Source organism: Sciurus carolinensis, chromosome 4, assembly GCF_902686445.1.
Source record: "Sciurus carolinensis chromosome 4, mSciCar1.2, whole genome shotgun sequence".
NCBI lineage: Eukaryota > Metazoa > Chordata > Mammalia > Rodentia > Sciuridae > Sciurus > Sciurus carolinensis.
Window position 1 is genome coordinate 9,166,215 of NC_062216.1, and position 27,798 is coordinate 9,194,012.

The window sequence follows — 27,798 nt, forward strand, 5'->3', positions numbered from 1 at the left end:
ATTGTCCAACTACAAAATGAGGGACTGAAACTGCTCCCCTCACAGGCTGTTTGCAAGACTGAATAAGACTGCCACACGCTGGGTGCAGTGGCCCACATCTGTAGTCTCAATGACACAGGAGGCTGAGGCTGGAGGATCACAGGATGGAGGGCCCCTCAGCAACTTAGTGAAACCCTGTCTCACACTTCAAAAATAAAAATAAAAAGGACAGGGGATATAGCTCAGTGGTCAAGCAGCCCTGGGTTAAATCCTCGTTACAAAAAAACAAAAAAGACCGTCCCAGTGTTTGCCTTGATAGATCCCATTTACTATTCTAAGGCTTACTGAACTTACCTGACTTTACCCTAAACTTCAGTGTCTATCATTCCTTCTACATTACATTTTTGCCCTATCATTCCCCTGATCAAAATTCTCCAGGGACTTAACTCCATTTAGATGAAGCCCCAACTCCTTAGCTGGAATAGGACTTGTTTTATCTCTGTTTAAAAAGCACATTTATGATTGTTTAAATGTTCCTTTAAACACTGTTTTTGTATGTCTTGTTTTGTAATTACTACCTGGTCACAAGAAAATGAGTGTATCAGAATGAACCTCTTAGGAAGCAGTTCTGAGAACCTACTTATCAGCCAGGGCCTCAGCCCTGCCTGCACATTAAAATCACCTGGGGAGCTTTAAAAACAACCAACACCTGAGCCCAGCCCCCAGAAATTCCAATATAATTGGTCTGGGGTGTGGCTGAACACCAGCATTTGTTTAAAAACTCCCCGGGTGAGTCCAACATGCAACCAGTGTTGAGTGACACTGTTGTCACCCCTGCTCCCTCAGCCTGGGACAGCCTTGAAGCCACACATTCTCAGGGGCTTGCTCCCCAGGCAGGAACTCCTGGTCCCAGTTTGCCTGTGAGAGCCAACTAGCCCCAGTTCCGCCCCAGAGGATTTATAAAGACGTGCCTTCTGAGACACACAAGCCTTGTCTTCAAATCAGGTCACAAGCACACCTTGACTCACCCCCCACCCCCCACTTCCTGGATTCCTGATCTGGTTTATGGTCCACTGATAACATCCTGGAAGGAGAACCAGTTTCAGACTTGCTGTGACCGAGGTGCCTCTTGGCTGTGTCTGGAATGTCCTGAGCTTTGGGCTCCTTGCTGGTCCTGGACTGGAGGTAATTGGCTCTCTGTGTTTGACCTGCAGACAGTCACTGTGACAGGTTCCAGCCTTCTGAGCTTTTATACCCTTGAGCTTCCATCTTCGAACCCCCTTCCATGCCCCACCCTGAGCCATAAAGAATGAGGTGATAGACTGAACACTGGACAGCTTGGAAGAGGGAACCCTGGAATCGAAGAACCCAGGCAAAGGGGGCTGGTCTTTGCAGGCATCCAACACAACTTACCTTTTCTTCAGTTCTTAGAAATCTAAGGGAGGGGCTGGGGAGATAGCTCAGTTGGTAGAGTGCTTGCCTTGTAAGCACAAGGCCCTGGGTTCGATCCCCAGCCCCGCCAAAAAAAAAAAAAAAAAAAAGAAATCTAAGGGAAATGCAGAGGGTTTCCCGTAGAAGGGGGGCAAAACCCAGTCCTTCCCAGTTCAATATCATGAGTTCCACCCCATTTCTTCCTCCTGTTCCCCACCCCCTTTTAATCACCCACGGCACATGGAGTCCAAATGGGGAATCGGAATTATTTTTATTATCAGAGCACGAATGAGATTTCAGAATCAAGCCAACCAGGCTGGACTCTGGAGTCCATGTTGGACCAGGCGACAAGGATTCAGCATTTATATAGGTCTCACCTGGGAAGGCCGTGCAGTCTACCTCAAGTTTGTTCCTTTTTTTGTCCTTGCTGTGGCCTCTGCGGGCACAGCAGACTCAGGCTGGGCTCAACTTACAAGTCCCACACAGGACAAGCAGGGTGACCTCTCGCAGCAGCTCACGTGGGGTGCCTCTGTGGCTCCTCCCATTGCCAGCTGAGGGCCAGGAGTTCACAGTGTAGGGTGACACCCGAAGGGTTAACCCAAGGCACAAGCACAAGAGAAGATCCACCAAGAATAAGGGAACCCACACTAGGGAGCGAGAACGGTCTACAACGTGCTCATATTGTTCACTTAAACGTCATTATATAAATTATAACTATGAATAATATGGAGTAGCGCTTTCATTTTAAGACCCCTTCTCTACATTTCAGTGAATTCTTAGACAAATGTCTTTGCCCAGTTTCCTATTTCTCATGGTTTATTTCATCTGCATCCCACACTGGTCTACAACAGAAGTCATTTTCCTGTGTCATAAAGCCTTATTCCTAATTCCACAAAACTCATATTAGTGGCAGGCAATACTCAACCTTCAGACAGCACTAAAATGTTTTATCTGGTTATTCTCAAAATTCACCAGAAAAGTTAGACATGATGGTTCCTGCCTGTCATCACAGCCACTTGGGGGGCTGAGGCAGGAGGATCACAGTTTCAAGGCCAGCCTCAGCAATTTAGTGAGGCCCTAAGCAACTTGGTGAGACTGTCTCACTGGTTTTTTCCCTGTCTACTGGAACACCCTTTCTTTAAAAGACCCAGGTTCTCATTGGGTGCAGGTCAGTGGTTGAATGCCTCTGTGTTCAATCCCCCAGACCAAAAATTTAAAAAAAATAAAATTCACCAAAAAAAAACTGTTGATTACAGGAAGTCAAGAAAATGTGAAAAGTATGATTTAAAAAATCTAAATTAACCCTTCTACTTAAATGTAACATTCTGGATTGTTAGTTTTTCTTTCACTTTATATACACGTATGTGTGTATAGGTGCATTATTTAGCTAGAAATGGGATCATACTATAAACTGCTTTCCAAAGTTATTGTAAGATTATATTAAACAAAGATTGTATTATTCCATGCCTTCAAATATTCCTTGAAAACATGAGTTTTGGGCTGGGTTTGTGGCTCAGTGGTAGAGTGCTTGCCTAGCGTGTATGAGGCATTGGGTTCCAATGCTCAGCACCACATAAAACAAAATAAACAAAATAAAGGTATTGTGTCCATCTAGGACTAAAAATATTTTTAAAAACATGAGTTTTAAGGACTGCATTTAATGAATTCATGCCATAGTTTTAAAAGAATATATGTATATATATATGTATATATGTATATATATATGGAAAGAGATATATCATATTTATTTCCCTATTGTCAAAAGTTTATTTTCAATTTTATATACATATTATAAATGAAACCAATTAGCCATAAACATAAGTGCTTTTGAACCTCTCCAGTTATTTCTTTAAGATAGATTTCCTAGAAGTGGAATTACAACATTGAAGGTATAAACAAAACCGGAAATTCACATGCTTTCTAGAAAAACTGCATCAATACATACTTCCACCAGAATCTTCTAGAAGCGCCCTTCCACAGGGCCCGTGCCCATGTGGTTTTGGTGCTAAAAGTTCCACTTCAGGAGACCCTTCTCAGGACACTGGGAAGAAGACCAGGGACAAGTATAGAACCACACAGTGGCCAAAATACAGGGGTCGAAAGCAAAACTGCCTTAGTGTCAAGTGGAAAGTGCACCGATCGGCTCCTCCCAGCGCACTGACCACTTGTGTTGACTCCCTTGATCCACATCTCTCAGTAACAGATCAGCCTCTACTGCTGCCACTGGACAGGATACGGCTTTGGGGCAGCTCGATGCCCGGCTGTTGTGAGCAATAAGCCCACTTTGACCTTGCCTGTGGACTGTTGGGCTTTGTTTGTACTGAGATAGTGTTAGTTTAATTTTTAACACTGTGAATATTATCCTGTTTATATATATATATAAATATATATATATATATATATATTTTTTTTTTTAAGTTGTCCATGGACCTTTATTTTATTTATTTATTTATATGCGGGGCCAAGAATCTAACCCAGGGCCTCTCACATGCTAAGCAAGTGCTCTACCTCTGAGCCACAACCCCAGCCCCCCTGATCCTGTTTTTTAAGAGTTCAGTTCACAGTATCAATACCAACATGACTCAGTTGTCACTGAAAAGCAGGCTAAGTGACTGTGTTGTCTGAATGGCAGACAGAAGGTCATCGGTACCTGACTAGGGAGGCAAATAACCAAAACAGAGTGTGTTACACAGGTGCAGGAAATAATTTGGGTCTGGGCTTGGTGAGAACGGGATGTGAAAGCACATAAGGAGGCTGGATCTCACAAGTCCTAGATGAGAACCACCATGTGGCCATCAATCAGTCAGCAGACTCATTTGTTTCTCTAAAAGACAGCGAATTCTCAATGGAAAGCAGGGACTACTGCATTAAGAAGCATAATTTTATTGTTCCCTCGACTGCTCTGTGACACTGAGTCAAGTTTCATTTCCTAATTCAGAGGTTGCAAATCACGTGTCTTGTGGGTGGAAAAAAGGAAAAATTTTGGTAACAAATGTGCTGGGCCTTGAAATGTCAGAACTTACCAGTGTCATGAACCAACGGGCTAAATCACAGCCACAACAACCAATGAGGGGATCAGAACATGCCAACCCAAGAGACCGCTTTATACTGATGATTTTGAGCAGAAGACAACTGAGAAATAGCAGGTGCATGAGGAGCCCTCGGTTCTCCCCATCTGCCTAAGGACAGGACATTTATTTCCCCTTGAGAAAGTGCCCCCTTTCTAACAGGGCAGAGGCCCACATGGAACAAAAGGCCGGAGAAGGGGAGGTTTTGCCGGCATGTGCTCAACTCTTCTTGATCGGGTGCATTTTTGGTTGCGGCCATCGCCCATGGCCATCAACTCCAGATTCTTCAGTCTTTGAACTTGAACCAGTGGCTCTGACAGCTTCCAGGTCTTAGGCCTCAGACTGACAGCTGACACAGTCCCTCTTGTTCTGAGGCTTTAGCTTTTTGGCTGAGCAGGGCTGGTTTCCCTGGTTTACCAGCCTATGGACAGTCACCAGGGACTCTCCAGCCTCTGATGGAGTGAGCCAACCTGATGAATCCCCTCTTCTAATCATATATACTCTGTTGGTTCTCTTTCTCTGGGAACCCTGATTAGTACAAGGGACTAGGAAACAAATGGGGGGAACTAATGTGAAATCAGGGTTATTTTATTAAAGTCTGGCATGTACACATGCTGTGTCAGCTTCACATCCCTCGAGGTAAAAGTGCTCTTCTCTTCTTGGTGCAGGCAAACAGTGAAAATATCCTACAGTATCATGGTACAGAAAGAAACACATCGTTGTTATTTTTAAAAAAATGAAATATAGTTAGCATTAAAATATTGGTCCTATTATATTTATGCTCTCCTTTTAAAAAGTATTGCATTTATGTATCTTAGGAATCTACAACATAGCCTACATTTAAATATCCAGGGTTGGGGTGTAGATTAGGGTGGAGTATTTGCCTTGCACGTGTGAGGCACTGGGTTTGATCCTCAGCATCACATAAAAATAAATAAAATAAAGGTATAAAAAAAGAAAAAATTGGGACTGAGGAGATAGCTCAGTCAGTAGAGTACTTGCCTTGTAAGCATAAGGCCCTGGGTTCGATCCCCAGCACCCACCCCCCCCAAAAAAAAAAAAAAGAAAAAATTTAAATACTCAATAAAGAGTTTTTAAAAATGACTGTATCAGAAAACCTAAAGAAGCATTATAGAAATATTAATATAGGCTAGGAGTGTAGCTCAGCACTAGCCCACATACTTAGCATTGTATTAAGCCCTGGGTTCAATAGCCAACAACAAAATTTTTTTTTTTGCATATTGTTTTAACCTTCGTCCTATTATTAATTACCACCAATTATTTCTGTTAACTAGTCTTGGTTTTGTTGAAATAATAGCATGTATGTAATAAAAATATAACACCAAATAACATCTAAACACCCATTTTCATATTTCATATTTCATACGCACACACGTATAGTTACTTTGTTGGTTAAGTATTTTTTGTCTAGTATGATCATGCTCTGTTTGGCGTTCTAAAAGCAGGTCACCTTATTTGCACCAAAAACTATGCATTAACTTTTTGTTAAAAGTCTGCCAAGTTATTAGATGAAAAAAATGATATGCCAATGATTTGTTTAAATAATGATTTGAAAAACAATTTGTTAAATAGTGATTCGAAACAAATGCTGCTACATGTGCATTTCTTTGATGGCGAGGGACACTGATCATTTTCCCATGTTCATTGGCCAGCACATCACTTCCTTTGGAAACAGCCTATTTGTAACCTCCACCAAATTTTCTACTGACCCCTTTCAGTCTTTTCCTCTTTGATTTATTAGGCCTTCTTTAGGATCTTGACCCTCCGTCTATCACGTATGGCAAACATCCCCCTAATGCTGCTTGCTGGTCCCCACTCGGTGGGTTACTTGGACATATTTTAGAAGTCCTGTTTTCCTAATGACCTGCTTCTAGTTGGTCTTTAAGGACACGGTTTCATGCAGGGCTGATTGAGTGAGTTGATTGAGGCTCTGGTATTCCACAGCCCCCAGGTCGGGTCCTGGCACTACCAGTGCACGCTTCCAGCAAGTTCCTCAGGGCTGTTACTGTCGGTGAGGGCTTCTTTCTTGGCTTGACATTAGTTGAAGATTCACTTTGATTTCACCAAGGTTTTCAAGTTTCCAAGCACAAGCCTTTCGTTTGTGAGGAGTTCACAGTGGTGAGTGATGGCCAAATCATTCCCCATTTGTCCCACAGAAGATGCGGGAGTGGGAGGCAGCCGCAGCTGCCCCTCTCTTCCGGGCCTGGCTCAGCTGCTCTGAATGAGTCACACTGCGGCCTTGGGAGGTTCTCTGCTCCTGGCTTTCTAGTGGGTAGAGCAGCTTCCAGATTGGGGCCCAGCTGAAGCAAGCCTCCCCTCGTGGCAGACACTTCCTGTGCTGCTGCTATTACACAGCCCCTGGCCGCAGCTGCCTGGGGTTTCTCTTTAACTGCTTCATGCCCGGTGGCATCCATCCAGCCTGGGCCGTTTTCCCTCTTCTTCACTTCCCTCTGTATCGGGAATTCATCACCCCACCCTGGCGCTTCCTGCCTAAGTGACCCTACTGGAGCTGGATCTGGGGTGACTCAGAATGGACTTTCCTTCTCCCTCCGCGGCTCAAGCCTCACACCCGCTCACCTGCAGCTGCAGGGGGTGATACTGTCTCTGGGAAAACGGGCTCTGAATCACCTGCCCAGTATCAAGGTTGGGACTGTATAGACGTTTGCTTCCATGTTAGCAGCGTGATTATCCTCAAATTCTGTGTTGTGCTGTTTTGTGATTCCTGATGGGGCAGGGGCCTTACACTGATGATACACGCAATTAAAACTGGTTAGATTGATTGACTTAAAAAATCAGTAACGAATAGAGAAGACAGCAGGGCTTCAAGGATCTGGGCCCAGGACTTCTTTCAGTCCTGTTCAGGATATTTTGAACTTTATCCAGTGTTTCTGGGTACAGAAAGAGGAGACTTTTCCCTCCCTCCTAGGGAGTAAAGTTAGTTCCTTCTCCTGAGGCCAGGAGCCCTGGGCAAATAGTTCACCTCCGACTTACCTCATCCTTTCTCTTGTGGTTTCAATAAATCCCTGTAAATTCTAAATAAGATTTGTGGATGAGCTATGGAAACCTCAGAGCTGAAGGGTGTGGCTGCCACCGCAGGTCAGTCTGACTAACCTGATCCCTCTGTGGTGGGTCCCCTGGCAGTCAATGCATTTGTACCGCAGCCTATGAATATTTTATGGGTGTCCTTTTGTGCTCATTAATGGGGCCTGAAATGTACAATCTGCCTTGAATAATACCAAAAGAATACCCTCCAGACCTCTGTCCCTGAATGATTTATGGAGATGAACTAAGCCCATCAGAGTCATTATTGATGTTGTTCTTTAGAGATGCTTTTCAACAGAGGTGGAAGTTGGTGTTCATCCAGATAGCGAAGCTTTGGGGGAGTTTACCATGAAATCTGTGTGTTTGGGGGTGGGGATTTGAATGCTTGACTGCCACGGGGTTCTAGCTCTTCAGAGATTAGAAAGGACTTCCATTTTCTCAGTAAAGAGGGCCATTCTGAAGCTCATTTCCCATCATCCAGGTTTATTTCAGTTTTCTCATTTCTTGTCACTCTAGAATACCAGGTAAAATAATAAAAGCTCTTCCTTCCCTCCTGGCTGTCCCACCTCTGTGATGTCTGAACTGGAATGTCACAATCCTGTCACTTAGTGTTTCTCAAGTGGCTGCACAGTCTTCACTTGGAGTGATCCCAAAGAAGGGAAGACCTCCTTCCTGGTATTGAGTCCTCTGTCAAATTGGAGACATCAAGACCTACACCCATTATCGAAATCAGTTTGAAACGGAATGCTAAGCCAGTGCTCTGCTAGAAGAGTTTGCAGAAGGGAGACACTAATGCGTGCAGGGGTTTAAGGAGAAAATGCAGCTTGAAAGGTTGGCAGAGGTAAGGCATCCCAGAAAAGGGGAAATGAGCAGGAGAAGCTAATGTGGGATAAGAGAGACTGCCATCAATCGGGAAGAGAGGGGAAGCAGGGAAGGCCACCTTCCGCATCAGTGAAACCCAGAGCTACAGGCTCAGTGTGAAGAGAATTCTGCTATTTTACTTTTTGGTGCCAGGGATTGAGCCCAGGAGTGCTTTACCACTGAGCTACCCCAAGCCCTTTTTATTTATTTTTTTACTTTGAGATAGGGTCTCACTAAGTTGCTGAGGCTGGCCTCCAACTTGGAATCCTCCTGCCGCAGCTTCCCGAGTCTCTATGATTACAAGAGCCACAGTGCTTCTGATCTGACTCTTCTGTGGTCTCTCCCCAAACCCCACACCACACTGCCCTCACCACATTGATCTCAAAGGTTAGACTTCCTCCCTTTTCAACCTTCGTCCCAAGTATATACAAAAGTCCCTTCCTTTGCTTCCCCTTAGCATAGGTCAAATAAACACAAACTTAAGAAAAGTTTACTAAACACCAAGGGAGAACCTCAAGGAAGCTGACAAATCAACCATCTCATTCACAAGGTGCACCTCCGCTCTTTGAGGCTGGTAAACCCTGGCCCATTCTAAATGGGATCCTGGGGAAGGAGTGCATTGCCAGGGGCCACCCTGCCCAGCCTATTTCAGGGGAACATCTTTAACCTCCAGCACCCAAGAGGATCCTTGTGAACATCTAAATCCCTTAAAATCCAAGCCTATTCCCCTCAGCCTCCTTAACCCACAGGACAAGGCTTTACCCTTTAAGGAGAAATAATCCAATAGTCACAAAGTGAAGGCCATCCCCAGGCAGGAGGGATACCTTCTGCCTAGTGGTAGTTTTGGGGGAGGAATCATGCAGAAGCCTTGAAGGTAAAAACTTTGGGGGCTTAGATTAGGAGGGCACAGGCTGTGGGTGTAGCTCGGTGGCAGAGTGCTTCCCCAGCATGCGCACTACAGACTCATTTTGAAGTCAAGAAACTCGTAAAACTTTTTGCAACTTATGCCCCTAAGGCTGGTCTTTGATACAAAGGGGCATTTCTTTCCTGACTACCTTATCTCTTAGGGGCCCACTCCATCTCTTGGATATTCTTTATCCAGGAGCTCCAAAATGGGGTGGGAGGTCCTTAGCTGTCTTTGCCTTCCCTGTTGTCTCCAAGGCACGGCCTACCAAACCTTCTTCTGAGGACACAGTCTTTAAAGGGGATTCCCACACAGTACTAAAAAAACAAGAGGCACCAAAACATCTTGAAGAAGTTAGGAAATTTCCAGAAATCTGCCTAACCCTCTTAGTCCTTAAGGACCATAACAGCAACATCGCTTTTATCATCGCATCCCAGGCACCTAGTCTAAAAAGAAGTGTAGATAAGGAAATTTTTCGAATAAATTAATAAGGTTAAGGGGGAACGGAGAGTGATGTCACAGAAACCAAGGGCACTGAAGCTTCAAGAACGGGATGGGCAATAACACCAAATATCACAGTGAAGTCAAGTAAAAGAGGATTCAAAGCCTTTGCAATGAGCAGGTCAAGGGTACACTTTGCCATGACTGTTTTATTGGCGGGATGAGGGCAAGGTGAAAGCATGACTAAATTAATAGTTGGTTGACTAATGACAGGTGAGGGAGGGATGACACTGTAAACTATTATTTGGGGAGCTTGGCTTGGAGGAAGCAGAGAGACTGGTAAGTAGAAGTGGACTTGGGGTTCAGGGAAATGGCCCCCTTTCTTCTTCAAGTGTTATTGTTTGCTTTTGTTTTCCCCTGAGAGATTCTCAGATGATGGGAAGGGGCTCATGGAGGAGGAAAGGCTCAACTGGTCTGACAGGGAAAAACTAGTGGAATCCAGTGCCATGGAGTTGGCTGAGAATGTGGAAGAGAGGCCTCAGCCTTGGGCTGCAGATACCCACCTGATTCTGCCCCTGGAGGAGGAAGCTGGTGGTGGATATCATCAAAGATGACATTTTGGACCCTGGAAGTGGAGGAAATTTTTGGCTAAGAGTCCTAATTCTTCTGGGGATGTAAAAGCAGGTGTTTGGAGGAGAGGGTGGTCATTTGAGTTGGGCTTGAGGAGAGCAATGAGGACGGTGAAGGCCCTGGAGGAGCAGACAAGCTGAGCAGGAAAGGGTAGCAAGTGCTACTGTGAACCACCTGCACGAAAGTGTGGCTTCCTCCAGTGGTGACACTTGTCCAACCCAGGAAGCTGGAGAAGGGGGATTGAAACTTAGTACTAGAGTTTGGATTTTTAAAAAATATTCAACATTTTATTCACACTCTTAGCTATTGAAATAAGAAAAAAATAAAGGCATACAGATTGAAAAGGAAAAACTGAAAGCATTTTAGACACAGATGAAATAATTATAAACATAGATGCCATGAGGAATCTACAAAAATCTAATGGATCTAAGATGAACTTAGAAAGGGCATAGGATATGAGGTGGACACACAAAAATCAATTGTACATCTACCTTCTACCAGCAAGCAATTGGAAAATAAAAACTTCAAAATATCTCTGGGGGTCAAGGGTAGAAGAAGGGTGGATGGACATGATCAATGCCCAAGGCATGCATGTATGATGATATCACAGGGAATCCCATTAATTGGTAAATTTTTATGTGTTAATAATTATAATGACAATACAATAATAAATAAAATGTCATTTGCAATAGCATCAAACCATAAAACATGTTTTGATTTATTTTTTAGGGGATCAAGTCCAGAGTCTTGCTCATGCTAGGCAAGAGCTCTGTCATTGAGCTATACCCCCAATCCAATGTTTCTATAATAAATAATAGTAATAATATAAATGTGTGCAAGAACTCTGTCTACATTCATAATTACAAAACTGCTAATAGGAACTAAAGAATACCTAAATAAATAAGCAAGAGTCATGGATTGAGCTGGGCGTGGTGGCACACACCTGTAATCCCAGTGGTTTGGGAGGCTAGGGCAGGAGGATTGTGACTTCAGAGCCAGACTCAGCAAGTTATCAAGGCCCTAAGCTACTCAGTGGAACCCTGTCTCTAAATAAAATACAAAAAGGACTGGGGATGTGGCTCGGTGGTTAAGCCTCCCAAGGTTTAATCCCCAGTACCAAAAAGAAAAAAAGAAAAAAGAGAGAGAGAGAGAGAGAAAGAGTCATGGATTAGAACACAATATTGTGGTCATATTGCCAGTATCTCACAAATTGATCTACTGAGTCAATGCAGTCCCAAGCAAAATTCCATCAGGCTCTTTGGCAGAAGTTGGCAATCAGATTCTAAAATTATATTTGAATGAGTTAAAAAATAAATAAACGGACAAAAAATTATATTCAAATGCAAAGAACTTAGAACCAAAAGACATATAAAAGGAAAAGGATATAACATGGGAGAAATTACATTACTGCTGTGATATTTAAAATAGTAAACCCAGAAGTAGATTCACTATGTAACTGATTTATGGCCAACATGCAAAAACAATTCAATAGATAAGATCTTTTATTTATTTTTTTCCTACTGGGGATTGAACCCAAGGCCTCACATATGCTAGGCAGGAACTCTACCACATCACTGGGGGAGTGTCCATGAGTGGGATGCTGGGACTCTGTTCCTTGCTTTCTCTCTCTTTGCTTCCTGGCCACCATGAGAAAAGAGGCTTCCTCGTGTGCTCATGTGCTCCCGCCATGAGGTGCTGTGTGATCATAAACCCAAAGCAACAGGCCCAAGTGGACCATAGCCTGTAACCTCTGAAACCATGAGCCCAAGTAAACCTTCATCCTTACAAGCTGATCATCTTGGGTACTTGTTACAGCAGCGGGAAACTGACATGTACTGTGGTTCAAGGAGTCACAGGACATGAGTAGTGTAGACAACACAGTCAAGAGAGAGGTTGAGGCTGGAGATGGAAGAGACTGAGCCCCTGGGTGAGCAAAGGGGTAAGGCGAGGAACCGAAGGTTAAGAACAGCATGTTGGCACTTGGCATAGGAGATAGGGAGGAAGAGTCAGGTTACGGATGAGAGTTACTGTGGTTGGTTTCCTAGAGGCAAAGTTCAGGGGTGGCCCTGCCAGCAGGTGGTTGATGAGGAGTGTCAGCATAGGCTATGGCCCCAGTGAGCACCAGAGGCTACAGGAAGAGAGGCAGGTGGAGCAGTGGAGATGCTCTGACAGCCTGGGTACACGGGGACCTTGGAATTGACATTCAGGTCCCTTTCACCCAGGCCTGGGTGCAGGTTAATGTGCCTCACTGAGTCTCAACCTCATGGGATTGTGGTGAAAATTAAATGAGCCCAAGCGTGTGGCGTGCTGAGCACACACCTGGTACAGCAAGACACTTAGTCGACTGCAGCTGGACAGCAGTGACTGCTATGAGTGAGGTCTGAGCTCCCACCAGGAATCCAGAGTGTAGGAAAGAACACAACCATGAAAGGTAGGGAGACATCCAGATACCGCCTTCTTTGTGGAAAGAGCATAGATATTTGGAATCAAACTAATTTGTGCTTGTATCCCAACTCTGACTTACAGCTGTGTGACTTGAATTCAGCAAGCCATTTACTATGACTAAGGCTAATGATGACGCTTCCTCATTCAAATTTTCATTCCCCCATAGACGTTGAGGGTCTGGTAAGTGCCAGGCACTTACTAGGTGTGGAGATGAGGAGACTTAAAGACACTTTCCTCTGCTCAAAGAGCTCACAGTGGGATGGGGACAGATGAAGAGACAATTAAAATTGGGAAAGTTAGGGTTGGGGTAGTGGCTCTGTGGTAGAGCGCTTAACTAGCACATGCAACACATAAAAATAAATAAATAAAATGGAGATATAAAAAGAGAAAACAAGCTGGGCATGGTGATGCATGCCTATAATTCCAGGGGCTCCGGAGGCTGAGGCAGAAGGATCTCTAGTTCAAAGCCAGCCTCAGAAACTTATCGAGGTTCTAAGCGACTTAGTGAGAACATGTCTCTAAATAAGATATTTAAGAAATGGGCGGGGGGGCCTGTGTACCCTCATGGTGTACGAATGATGGTGGGGAGCAGACCTTGGACCAGCAAGCTGTTCTTTTATTCGGCGGCAGAGTCAATCGGTCAAACTCCTGATGTGGCTTATTCTCAGGGGTAAAATGGCTGCTGGTCACGAGGTTCTGGGCTTTATGTACAGTCTTAGCAGAGTCAGGCCAAGGGAGGAGTTAGTTACTTTCCGTGGGCCCTTTTGGTGGGCAGAGAGCAGGGCCAGGTCATGGGAGGAGCTTTGGTGGTGGGATCATTTAGGGCGGAAAGGACAGGTAGGTAACCATATCCTTCAGGCTGGAGATGTGGTAAAGTGCCCCCAGGTTCAATCCCCAGAACCAAAAAGGAAAGAAAAAAAAAAAAAAATTGGGAAAGCTAAGTCCCAGGGGAGCAGATAAACCGTGATCTCGGTTAGAGAGAAGTAGTTTGTCTTGAGGAAGCAATTCTTTCATTCATCTTCCTTTTTAAAGACCAAAAACCAACCAACTAACCAAAAAACCCCTAGAACTTAGTATACTGTTCTACTTTTTCCAATAAGGGGGTCTTAGAAACTATTTTGAAGGTAACACGGTGAACAGGAGGTCTTTCATATTCCCGTGGTCGGAAGAAACTGCACGTGCACATGTCTACTGTGCGGTGTTGTAGGGTGGGGAGGTCAGATCACAGCAGGACAGCAGTCCCTGGAGTCAACTGCCCCTTGAATAAGTTGTAAAATAGGGAAAATAGTGCAACTGCTTTGCATATGAGGATTAAATGGGGGTCATACGTGAAAAGTGCTTAGGATGATGTCTGGCACATAGTAGGTGCTCAATGTATGTTAGCTGCCATCATCAGGTTAAATGAAGAGTGTAAAAAGATAGGGGCACCATGCCTTCCTTTGCCTCTGAAGAGACCATCAGAGCTGTTGAGTAGGTGGATCAATGCCGCAAAAGTAAACTAGGAGTTAGTTTTAAAATGAGTAGATTTGAAAATGTCAGAGTAAAAAAATAAAAGAAAGCAAGAAACCCCTTCTAGACACAGCTAATGGCTATACAGCACTGGTGGCAGTTATCTACACTGTATGCAGCTGTTGATTTACAAAACAAAAGAAGAAGGGAGGGCCTTACTGCCTCCTTCTTTTTCTTTTTCCTCTAATGATTGACAGGAGAGAAACCAGGATTCATGCTGCTCCTTGCAGACCTCCAAGCCCAGGCTGCGTGCTGACCTGGCCGTTCTCCGTTTCACTGGGACGCCCCTGATGCAAGGGCTGCAGGTGGCCACTTGCTGCACAGTCCCTTCTCTCTCACCTGTTGCTGGAAGATTTTCCACTGCTCCAAGAATCCTTTCTTTACTTTCGCTGCAGAAGCCAAAGGAAACAGGGCAGTACTAAGTGGAAAGGGAGACCACCCCAAAGGGGTTTTCCCTCCTGGCCCCAGGAAAGCTACTAATCATCTTCTAGTCAAATGTTTCCAGACCAGTTTAGATGGTTGGGAACTTTAGAGAAAGTCCTCGCCTCTTGGCTATTGTATCCCCGCCCCGCCACCCCCAGCTCCTTAGGGGCTCTCTTCTCTCTAAAGTTTCAGCTGAAATACAATGTTCCCATAGAAACTGCATAGCCTTTTCTTTTTCTGCCCACTTTGTCTCCGTTTAAAAAGCTAGATTCAAACTGGCACCAGGATATGCCATTTCAAAACAAAACTTGATGGGTTATAAAAGACATGAAGTGAAAATGGAACTTAGCACATTTCCAACCTTATTTGTTTTAGCCAGAAAGTGGGGAGGTAGTAATTAGCAAATATGTTCCAACAGCAGACTGCCCAACTCTGGTCTTGGGGCCACCGCAAAAGATTCTTCAACATTCAGTAAGAGCAAAAGGACAGACTGAGGTTTTTTCATCAAGCCAAAGGATTTCAATATGCACTAAAAGGATGTCCTTTTTTTTTTACTTTTTAAAAAATTTATTTTAGTTTTTACAGACTGCATTTTGATTCATTGTACACAATTAGGGCACATCATTTTGTCTCTATTGTTGTACATGATGTAGATTCAAACTATTTGTGTAATCATACATGTAGATAGGGTAATGATGTCTGTCTCATTCCACGATTCCCCGCTCCCCTCCAGATAGCAATTGTGTACTTTTTTTTTTTGCAGTGCTGGGGATTGAACCCAGGGCCTTGTGCTTGCAAGGCAAGCACTCTACCAACTGAGCTATATCCCCAGCCCTATATTCATTTTTTAAAAAAAGAATTGTGAGGGGGGAAGTGCTGGGGATGATATTGGCCAAATGTTATATCGTGTGCATGTACCAATATGTGACAACAAATCCTATCACTATGTACAACGATAATGAACCAATAAAAAATATAGAAAGAAAAAAGAATTTACTTGGTAAAATAAAGAAGCTGGTAATTTTACAATTTTTAAAATTTATTTATTTTAAAAAATTTTCTCTGGTGCTGGGGATGGAAACGAGGGCCTTGCACATGTTAGGCAAGCACTCTACCACTGAGCTGCACACCCGGCCCTGGCAATCCTAAATTGATATTTTGACATTATTTGTTTACTTTATTTGGCTGTGAAAAATCAAGGGGCCTGCTTCACTAAACCTATTTCTACTCAGCTGAGAAGGCCCTCCTTCAGCTCAGAGGTGTTCCTAAGAAACGAATTTCCTTTCTTTAAAGATGGTCTTTCAGCACCTCACATAGGCTGATTAAGCACTCTGCCAGAGCTATACCCCTAACCCCTTAACCTCTCCTAATTGCACAGTTTAGTAGCACTAAGTACATCTATATTGTCAATCATTACCACCATCCATCTCCCCAACTTTTTCATCTTCCCAAGTTGACATCTGATACCTATTAGACACCAACTCCACATTTCCCCTCCCCTAACTCCTGGAAATGCCTATTTTACTTTGTGTCTCTGTGACTTTGACTATTCTAGGGACCTCATGTGAATGGAATCACCCATCACACATCCTTCTATTGTGATTAGCTCATTTCAAGTAGCATGGTGTCTTCAAGATCTATCCATGCCGCAGTATGGCCAGAACTTCTACTGGGGATTGAGTGCAGAGGCACTTTACCACTGAAATACATCCCCAGTCTTATTTATTTTTTTTAAATTTTGAGATGGGATCTCCCTCCCTAAGTTGCCAAGGCTAGCCTTGAACTTATGAGCCTCTTGGCTCAGCCTCCTGAGTAGATGGGATTACAGATGTGTGCCACCATACCTGGTTCAAAAAATTTTCCCTTTTACAAGTGTTTTTAACCTTTACAATGACTCTGCTTGTATTGAAGATCTTTCAACAACAGGTTGTTGTAAATACAGAAATACAGCTTTCTGTATTTACTCACCTGCAAAATAGTTGAGCAATGTATTATCACTTAAACACACCTAAGAGTGATCACAACCCTGTAGGATCCTGGAACAAGGGTGGTGAGGCCTACTGGAGGGGGCTATGGTGAACTGGGGCACTTGCCTCTTACAAAGTTGGTGGCTGTTACTCAATCTCAACCCTTTATTTCCAGTACGTAATGCAGGCCCAGTAGTATGCTCAAATCTGACTGTTATGTGTTGGCCAATACCGATGGGTCAAAAGACGTGTTACCCTACGCTACACTAATCTGGCCCATAAACCACCACTTAATCTCTGCATGGGCAGATAAAGAGCTAAAGTTTGGCTTTATTGATCCATTCATGCAGGAATTGTTCAGGTATATACTACAGGCTAGGTTACACATGTAAGTAAACTGTATGGCCTTAAATGTGCCCATTTTAGTAGGTATTTCTGTTGTCTCCATTTTAAGTATGAAAAGTCAAGCACTGAGCAGTCGAATATCTTGTACAAGGTCACACAGTTGGGAAATTTGAACTTAGATTGCTTCCGCTGATCAAGGTCTCAGTAAGAGGAAGGCTCAAGAGCCAGCGTCAAGGGCTTGATTGGAAGGAGAGCCATAACCTGCGGATCTAAGGACAGTAGCACTCCACTAGAGTTCTGCAAAGGAGGCCGGGAGGGCAGTCCAAGCACAGAAGGTCCTCTAGGCCAAGGTGCAAGTAGCAGGGTCTCCAATACCGTTCATTCGGTCGTTCGTTTTCAGGAGAGGGACTGGCTCATCGACAGCCCAGGCAACAATACTAACTGCGAGGAGTTGCACGCTGTAGAAAAGGAGCGCAGGCACCGAAGCCCCAACAGCTGACCGGCCCCAGCGAGCCACGCGCGGACGCTTTCCCGCCCCTCCCGCAGGCACTACAGGTCCCGTCATGCCGCGGGGCGCGCCGGGCTCGTGCGGCCCCGCCCCCAGGTCCGGCCCCGCCCCTGGCCCCGCCCCGCCCCGCCCCCGCGGCCCCCTCCCGCCGGGTCAGCCCCGAAGAGTTGCCCGGTGGCCGCGGCAGACGGAAGCCGAGCGAGAGCCCCGGCGGCTGCAGGATGGGCGACTCCAAAGTGAAAGTGGCGGTGCGGGTCCGGCCCATGAACCGAAGAGGTGAGAGCCCCGTGCAGGCGGCAGGTGCCCGGCGCGCCCGTCCGCCGACCGCCGTGGGGGTCCGGCCCGCCCCTGGCGTCGGCGGCCGGCGCGCACCCCGAAGTCCCGCGCCCGCCCCGCGCCGCCGCGGGACGTCCCCTCCCGGGCCCGCGCGCGCCGCGGGGCCCCGCGCCCCGTCCCGCCGCGCTCCCGCTGCCTCTTCCGCCCGGGCGCCCCGCCCGGCGCCCTTTCGCCCTCTGCCTCCCCGCCGGCCCCGCGCCCCCGGCCCGCCCACCCCGCCAGCTGTCACCGCGCCCGCGCCCCCGGCCTGCCCCGCGGCGCCCCGCTCTGCCCGCACCCCTGGGCCCGCGGCCCGGGACGGCGCCCGGAGTTGGGGACGCTCGGAGGGGCGCTGCCCGCGCGGTCCCCCTCGGCGCTCAACCTGCGCGCTCCGGCGGCGGCGGCGCGGTGCGGCGGGCTGCGGGAGGAGATGCCTTTTTCTGTGTTGGGACGGTTGGGAAATTTTCGCTTTTGCTTGAAGTCATGCTCGTCGTCTCACAACAATAAATAGTTTAGGTGCCAAGATTCTTGTGAAATTGTATCTTTCAGACCTTCTCCCAAGTCTGTGGGGAGGGCAGAGAAGGCAGATAAACCGAGCACGCCGGAGTGTCTTCTGACAGTCGGCGGAGGGGCGCCCGGCGCCCAGTCAGGAGGGAGGTGGGCCGGTCTTGCCTTTGATACTTCAGCAGCCTCACCCGGCAGGTTCCTTTAAATGAGATAAGACGTTTGGAAACGCCTTATAAAAGGAAGGTCGTGTTGCTGGGATCTCTGTTATAGTCCCAGGAGATGACTTGGCAATTGATAAGACTGTGATTAATCAGAATCATTTCTAAGTACCAGAATCATTTTCCAAGTTTTTTTTTTTTTAAACAACTTCTGTGTTCAGAATCAAGTGTTTTATTCTACATAGTTGAAGCTGTTTCCCTTCTCTTTACTCTCTCCTGTACATTGAGATACACAGGTCAGTCTGTTGAGGTATGCCTTGTTGATTTGTCCTGCTGTTGGTTGAAAGTTGGTTTCTCTCTTGGAATTGGTTTTTCCACCTGTTCCTGCCAGGGCTGCTCAAGGCTATCACCTGAGTTTCCCCCTAAGGACTTAATTGCCTCAAATTCTCAGCTACTGCATGGTTTGTTTTCCTTCCACCTTCCAAATTCCTAGCTCTGACAAAATGAAGTAACTTCTTGGAACTCAGAAGTTTTCTGAAGCTTCTGTGTTTTACATATTTAGGCAACACTTAATTCACTTCAAGTTTATCATCATCACAATCATTAAAATAAACCCAAGTCAAATGAAATACCATTTATCTGGGAATTGATTCTGAAAAGATTTTTTTTAGCACATTCTTCAAATTTTCTTTTCACAAAACAAAACAAAAACAAAACTTGGAAATGTCAGATGCTAAAAAAGAGGCAACTAACCAACCACCACAAAAGAACTAGGCTTGATATTTAGAGCCCTTCTCTCTTCCTCCTTGTCTTCCCCATTGGTTTCACTTTTTGAGGAGAGATACTATCCTTTTTATTTTTAAATTGTCATTAATAAGATTGCAATGATGGTTCCATCAATTTTTTTTTTCTTTTGAGGTACTGGGGATCAAATCCAGGGGCACTCTACCTTTGAGCTATATCCTCAGCCCTTCTTATTTTTTTATTTTGAAATAGGATCTGCCTAAGTTGCAGAGACCTTGAACTTGGGATTCTCCTGCTTCAGCCTCCTGAGTCACTTCGAGTGTAGGCTTGTGCCACTAGGCCAGGCTCAATATCTGAGTTTTGAGGAATGCATAGAATCATAATTTTAGCTTTGGAGAGGGAGTTGGTTATTTCTTAGGTTGAACCCATTTTAAAATTAAATGTTACACTTAGGTTTCATGGCCCTATAATAGAAGTGCATTATTTATGGTGGACTGCCCCCCTCAGCTCCTTTAGTGCCCTCTTTCCTAGCCTTATCTTTCCTGACACACATGGACTTCTTTTCAGTGATCACCACAGATGATTAAATATGGTTCTTTTCCTATTTTTTTCTTGAATTGCATAACTTTTTGAAGGTTATTATAGAATACAATGTAGAATTTTAAAGTCAGTGACTTTTAAAATTGTTTTCTAGTTCATATAAAAAGGCTAAAGCTCATATTCCTTTCTAATAATTTTGAAAAGAATCATATTACTTTGAACAGTTATTACTTTTGGGAAAAATTAATGTATGAAGCGATAGGATATAATTATGGCAGATAGTCCCCTTTAGTTCTGGTTGTTTGTCATGGCATATAAATTCGGGAAGCAGCCTGAGAAATCACATTGAGGACAGAGATGAGAATGGGTCACAGTGACGTGGTTTTACTTTAGACTTTGATACTTGGACTCATATTAGCTGTCTTTTGAGGAAAGTTTGAAGATTTGCAGAAACCTTTGGTGCATTTTTAATTTCTTCCTGTGATTCAGTGTCTGATCCATTGCAGGTGTTCAAGTCCTAAGGTGGTTGGTTGGATTATTATTTAACATTTATCATGGAAGTAAGAGCTTCAGTCTTCCTGCTAAACTCTATGCGGTTTGGAAAACTTAAGTTACTTGAATATTAAGCATTAAGCCCCAATTCAATAATAGCAAGAATTTGTCAAAATAAATTTGTCAAAAATGTCTTTCTAGTTACGATTTTTTTTTTTTTTCCAGTGCTGGGGATCGAACCCAGGGCCTTGTGTTTGCAAGGCAAACACTCTACCAACTGAGCTATATCCCCAACCCTCTAACAAATTTTAACATTTTCCTAACAAAACACAAAATAGAAAAATAATCCTCCTCTATCCTAACAGCTTTTCTTCTTTCCACTCCAGTTTGTGCTCACATGCATACGTGATTGTACATAGTTTGAACATTACGACTTTTTGTTTTTCTTCATCTGAAATCTGAAGCCAAACAGCCAAAGAAAAGGGGTAACCTTTTATCACAAGATCTTGAAGTTCCATTTTCAGCTATTGTATGTCTTCTCATGTTGTCTTTGAGACTGTGCAACTCAGCAGACAATTTTGTGTGCTTTCCTATACCATAGAGAACAGCTGTCCAACATTATTAACCAGTCTAATCATTAAATGAGCTGAAAGTTTTACAAGCATAATTGACATTATTAGATGAGTGATGCCCTCCAGTAATTTGACATTTTGTGACTTCAGGTGGTTTAAAAGATATTTAATAGGTAAGTGAGCATTTACTGAGTTCCTGCCAGGTTTCTATCTTGTATTAGAATGCTTGGACTCTTCAATCAAGGGACTGCTCTTGTTTTAATATGTGTAAAACTGACTTCCAAAATAAATGATATAAAACGTGTTTGGAAAAAACATTTGTGTAAGTGAATGAAACAAATCTAGAAGTTGAGTCAGAGAGAAAAAGTGAAATGGATTGTTTCAGATGTTAGGGAACATGAGCAATAAATTTATTTCAGTGGGTATTTGAAACAAGTTCACTTTGTATTTTGCTATACTTGATGTAATAAAAGACACAAAGAAGTATATAATAATGTCTAATGGAGTCAGTGCTTCAGTAAATCATGGTCTAGTAGCAGTGGAGTAACTGATAGCCATTAAAGGTGGTGGTGATCACAACCACTTAACAAGGAAGACTGGAAGCACATGTGTAAGTCTGAATCCACTGGTGTTGCTATTATCATGTAAAAGTATGTACAGGAGGGGGCCAGAGCTAGAAAGAAGCATGAAAAATGATGTTGTTTTGTTAGGGCGATTTTATTTCCTAAAATTTCTTGGTATTGCCTACTATTGTTGTATTCATTTTTTTTAAAGTTTGCTTTATGGCTCATGCTCATGAGGAAATACGTGAAAAGATAAGATTAAAAGGTAAACAACTATAGCAAACTGCTAGTTATTAAGTGCCAGGTGAGTGACAGGAAAGTATAGGAATTTAGAAGAGAGAGAGATTTCTACAGGCCTGGTGAGTAGGGATTTCACAAGGGCAGAGAATTTTGGTGAGAGAGACTTCCTGGAGGAAGACAATGTTTGGAATGAGTGCATGGTGAGAGGGAAGGGCCTTGGTTCTCTGAGGAGGCGGTATGGTTTGGGAGCAAAGCAGAGAGATGAGGATGAGTTTGGCAAGTTTAGTCAGCAGAGGACAAGACTCACCTGCCTGGAAGGATTCTTCAAGGTTGGCTGGAGAATGATGGGATAAAAAGGTCATACCAGTTGCAGGGCTTCCTGTATGGTAGCTAGCTAGGCCAGAAGTCTGGTTCTAGGGTGGCTCGGCTGTGTGCTCTGCTTAGCTTTTTTTAAGAACTTTGTGCAGACAAAGCCATGAAGGAGAAAGACTGCTCGATCCTGAAACAAGATCAGAAGCCTAGGTAGATGACTGATTCCCACCATAGCTGGGTAGGACTTAAAAAGCATGAGGTGAAAATGAAGCCGACAGGGTCAACATCAAGCGAGCAGTCATGAAATGAAAGCCTGGTAAAACTGAGGAGGCGGGAGGAAGCTTAAAGATTGGCACTGAGTGAAGATCGGTGGTCCTTAGGGAATGAAGGGACAGGGAAGGTGTCTTTGATGCAGGATCTGTCAGTGGTTCTTCAGCCTTTTCAGAGAGGTCACTGACATGTGGAGCTGAGCATGGCTGTGGATGCTTGTTTTACTGGTGTCTACCTCATGCCAATGGTGGAGGGACACACATGCATTACGATATTGTTTCTACTGTCAACTCAGTGGACTGAAATTTGGATTTATACACATAAACCAGAGGCTTTCTGTGAAGGTACACGTTTATAATATGGAATTTCGTTGAAATTGGCATTAACATTTGCCCCATTACCTCCATAAAGCCTTGAGTAATGGCCGACTTTTCCACCTCTTAAGTTCTGAAGATGGAAGAAACCACTGACGAAACTATTACTTAAGGAGATGGATTGAGGTGTTTATTGAGTGGAAATGGATTTATTGATCTCAGTGCTAGCTGATTGCTTCCCTTGTTTTCAGCAGAATGTGTTCTTAAAAAAATCTTGGCTGGGATGAGCAAGTGCTCTCTGGAGAAGTATGGAAGATGGGTCCATGGGAGGCAGATCCGTGATGGTGGTGCTGGGCTTTCACTCTCAGAGCTGTGGGTAGCTTTAGAAAATGCTGTCTGCTAATCCATCCAGTTCAACACTGTCAGTTGAAGAAAAAAATGAGTGACTTTTTGCCCTTTCTTTTCATGTTTTAGGGGCTCAAACCCAGAGCTAGGCAAGTGCTGTACTTCTGATCAAACTCCCAGGCCCATTGGCTACTTTTTTGGGATCTTTCTCTTCTCCTCTGCTGGGGATTGAACCTAGGGCTTCTTGCATGTTGAACATGTTCTCTATCATTGAGCTACACCTCTAGTCCCGAGAGCTTTCCATTCTGTCTGTGAGCTATAGTGTTCAGTGCTTTCTTTTTGTTTTTGTTTTAGTGATACTGGAGATTGACCTTGTGTGTGCTAGGCAAGTGCTCTACTGAGCTATATCCCCCACCCTTTTTATTTTTTTGTTTTGAGACAGGGGTCTCACTACATTTGCCCAGGCTGGCCTTGCCTCCCAAATAGATGGTATTATAGGTGAGTGCCACAGCTCCTGACTGATTTCAGTGCTTTTTATACATTATCTTATTCTTCACACCAGTCTTTTAAAGGTAATAGTAGAATTTCTATTTACCACAATTTCAGAGAGTTAATTAACATTCCTAGGATTATAAAACCAGTATTTTGGAGCCTTCTGTCAAAGCCTGTGCTTTTAATACTGCATCGGACGTTATGATCTTTTTTTTTTATTGTAAACAAATGGGATACATGTTGTTTCTCTGTACATGGAGTAAAGGCATACCATTTGTGTAATCATAAATTTACATAGGGTAATGTTGTTTGATTCATTGTTATTTTTTTCCTTCCCCCCACCCCTTCCACCCCTCTTTTCCCTCTATACAGTCCTTCTTTCCTCCATTCTTGCCACTCTCCTTAACCCTAACCCTAAACCTAATACTAACCCTAACGCTAACCCCTCCCACCCCCCATTATATGTCATCATCCGCTTATCAGCGAGATCATTAGTTCTTCGGTTTTTTGAGATTGACTTATCTCACTTAGGATGATATTCTCCAATTTCATCCATTTGCCTGCAAATGCCATAATTTTATCATTCTTTATGGTGGAGTAATATTCCATTGTATATAGGGCGGTATGATCTTTAAAGAGACCGGGCAGTCCTGAAATGCGCAGGGTGCACTAGAAGCATAAGTCAAAGTCTTAGACCATTGGAGCTCACTGTCTTCTTGGTGACAAGAGGTCACAGGTGAGTTCATTATAAGACAATGTTGTGATAGGATTTGAGAGTGACACAGCAAGCAGCATGAGCAGTTCCCCTTGCCTCCAGGTCCCACTGGGGTGGGGTGGAGGAGTTCAGGTGGATGCCACAAATGAAGTGGTTCTGTGTTGCCTCTGAGGAACACTGAGCCTGCGGAGCCACTGCAGTTTTTGATTTAGATGACTAGGTGAGCGTTGGTGTCATTAACTGAGATCAGAAGTGTGGGAGAGGCAAGTGATACGAGGAGTCCTGTTCTGACACTCAGCAGTCTTTAGTCAGTGTGTACATGCGGCGTACTGTGCCTTCAACTATGAATAAGATAAGGACACACCTGGAGGAAACGCAGCAGCATGTGGAGTGCTGGGTGTCTGAATGCAGAGGTTGGATGGATCCAAAAGACTTGTGTATGAGTTGGAAACTAAGGGGCTGGAGATACATACGTGGAGATTAGGAGTCATTTTTGTAGGTAGAAGGTAGAACTTCACATTAAAGCCTGTGTGAAGCAGGAGGTCACAGAGCCCCAGAAGAGAGACCTGAGGAGAATAAGATGAAAGCAGTGTTTAGGAAGCCCAGGGAGATAAAAATGTATCAAACAATGGTCTGTCAAATGTCACAGGAATAGCCAGTGTGTTAACACTGAATCCGGGCCAGTGGTTTGGCATCATGGCAGTTGATGATGGTTTTCAGAATAATTTCACATGAATGAATTAGTGGTGGGGTGTTGGCAGTGGGTGGAGTAAGTGGGCTTGCCAACAGGGTGGCAGTGAGTCTTCCTGAATGTTCCTCCAGGAAGCTCCACCTGGAGGGTAAGGAGTGATGTGGAGAGGTGTAGGTAGTTAAGCCCTTTTAATTTTTTTAAAAAGTCTGGGTGATGTTTGAGACTTGTTAAACAAGTCCCAATAGGGAAGGACATTTTTTTTTTTTTTTTTTAAATCCAGTAGAGGATAATTCTATAATGGGAAAGTCTTGGAGGGCTTAATTTTCTTAATGAGGTAGAATGTGAGGAAATTAGAGAATTGGGTGATCGGGATCTTCAGAGTATTGTGGAGAAATGTGGCTAAGAACTCTAACCATATTTGTAAGGATAGTGGGGTCATTCTTTCAAGTTTTTCTGTTTTTAAAATTTCCTTTTTTTCTTATATTTCTGAGATAGGGTCTCACTGTGTTGCTCAGTTGGCCTTGAACTCCGTTAATCGATGTTCCTGCCTCAGCCTCCGGAAGAGCTGTGTTTATAGTAAGGTGCCACCACAGCCAGTTCTATTATTAAATATAGTTCACATACCAAAAATATATCTCTTAGGATACTTCCAGAGTCATGCAACTATTACAATTAAGTAATTTCAGAACATTTTCTTCACCCTGAAGAGAACCCTGTACCCATTCACAGTATTTTCCATCTCCACCCTACCTTTCTCAGCCTCTAGCAACCACTAATCTGTTTTCTGTCTCTATGGATGTGCCTATTCTGGCTTTCCTTTTAATGGAATGATAGAACCTGTAGACTTTCTTACCTGACTTCTTTCATATACCAGTGCATTTAGGGTCTATTAATGTTTTAGCATGTATCAATGCATCATTCTTTTTACATCTGAAAAATATTCCCTTATATGGATATGACACATTTTGTTTATCCATTAATCAATTGATGAGTATTTGGTTTGTTTCTACTTTTAGCCACTATGAATAATGCTGCCATGAAAATTTGTGCACAGGTTTTTGTAGACATTTTCATTTTTCTTTGGTGCATATTTATAGAAGTGGAGTTGCTTGGTTGTGTAGTAACTTTAACTTTTGAGGTACTGCTAATCTTTTTTCCAAAATAAGTGCACCATTTTACATTCCCAGCAGGAATGTATGAGGATTCTGATTTCTCAGCATCCTTGCTTTTACTTGTTATTGTCTGTCCCCTCCAACCCCCCACTGTTTTCCTCCCCCAGTGCTGGGCATTGAACCCCAGGACCTTATGCATGCTAGGCCTGCCCTCTCTTACAGAGCTGCACCCCCAGATCCTGTTTCCCTTTTTGATTATTGCCATCCTAGTGGGTGTGGAGTGGATCTTGTTTGATTTGCATTTCTCTGGTGGATAATAATGTTGAGCATCTTCTTATACACACATTGACCATTTGTGTGTCTTTGGAGAGATCTTTGTTCAAATCCTGTCCTTGGGCTGGGGATGAAGCTCAGTGGTAGAGTATGTGCTTAGCACACACAAGGTCCTGGGTTCAATACCTAGCACCTTTTTACTATTGAGTTGTAAGAATTGTGTATGTATTTTGGATACCATTCCCTTATCAGATATGTGATTCATAAACATTTTCTCTAGTTGTTTGATCACCTTTTCACTCTTTAAATCACAAAATGTGTAATTTTGATGAAGTCCAAATTACTGTTTGTTGCTTATTCTTTTGGTGTTATACCCAAGAAGCCATTACTTAACCCAGGGTCGTGTGGACTTACACTTATGTTTTCTAGTTTTGGCTCTTTCATCTATTTGGAGTTAATTTTTGCGTGTTGTGTGAGATAGGGCCCACCTTCATTCTTTTGCACATGGATATCCAGTTGTCCCAGTACCATTTGTTAAAATAAGAGTCTGTCCTTTCCTCCATCAGACTGTCTTGGTACCTTTGTCCAAATTAGTTGACCATAAATGTGACTTGTATTTCCAGGTTATATTTCTGGACTCTCACTTCCATTCCATTAGTCTGTCTATTTATCTTTCTATCTTTGTGATAGTGCCACATTGTCTTGGTTACTGTTGTTTTCTAGTAAGTTTTTATATTTGGGAGTATGGGTCCTCTGACTTTGATTTTCTTTTTCAAGATTTTTTTTTCCTTTTGGCTGTTCTGATTCATTTAAGTTTTTATTTTTATTTATTTATTTTTTGTGGTGCTGGGTATCAAACCCATCATCTTTTACATGCTAGGCAAATGCTTTACCACTGAAGCTACATTCTCATCCCTGTCTTGCAAGTTTCTAAATACCTATTTCTTAGTCCTCTAAGATTAGTTTTTTGAGTGTGCACATTTTGTGTTTGGGGCTATGTAAGATAATTATAATTATTTTCACACTGTAACCTCTCCTCCCCTATCTGGCACCCCATCCTGTGTTTTCCTTCATTTCTTCCACCTTTGTATTAACCATATTAGAGCTGTTATGTTTTTATCTTACATTTATTGAATATATTTCATGTTCACTGGTAAAAATATTAAGGTGGTGATTATAATATTTTACATATTTTTCTAAAGAGTAAAAGAGCAATTTGCTTTTTAAAATTTAAAATTTTAATTTTTTTGTTTGTTTTTTGCAGTACTGGATTGAACCCAGGAGTACTCTACCATTGGGCTACATTCCCATCCCTTTTTATTTTTTTATTTTGAGATGGAGTCTTGCTAAGTTGCCTGGGCAGACCTTGAACTTTTGATCCTTCTGTCTCAGCCTCCCAAGTTCAATTTGCTTTTTACTTACATGGCATCACCTATTTTTTTTCTTCCCTTGGGTAAGCAGACTGCAATAAAAAGGGGTGTCCAAAGCAACAAGTAAAGAAATATAAACCATATTCCTTGTTCTACCAGTATAACTGTTACATTCCAATTGGTATAGTAAGATCTTTGT

The 27,798-nt window shown here is 43.5% G+C and overlaps 1 protein-coding gene and 1 non-coding gene across 2 annotated transcripts in view; both read left to right on the forward strand.

Annotated features, from left to right (window-relative positions):
* The first annotated feature begins 1,424 nt into the window (after nt 1-1,424).
* On the forward strand, nt 1,425-1,501 carry Trnat-ugu (transfer RNA threonine (anticodon UGU)). The gene has a single exon. It is a non-coding gene; the product is annotated as a tRNA-Thr (tRNA).
* A 16,219-nt stretch (nt 1,502-17,720) lies between these two features.
* Kif13b (kinesin family member 13B) overlaps nt 17,721-27,798 on the forward strand; it is a 160,449-nt gene continuing 150,371 nt past the window's right edge. Inside the window, 1 exon segment of the mRNA XM_047548390.1 lies at nt 17,721-17,850. Within this exon segment, the coding sequence (XP_047404346.1) occupies nt 17,796-17,850 (55 nt within the window). The 5' untranslated portion in view covers nt 17,721-17,795.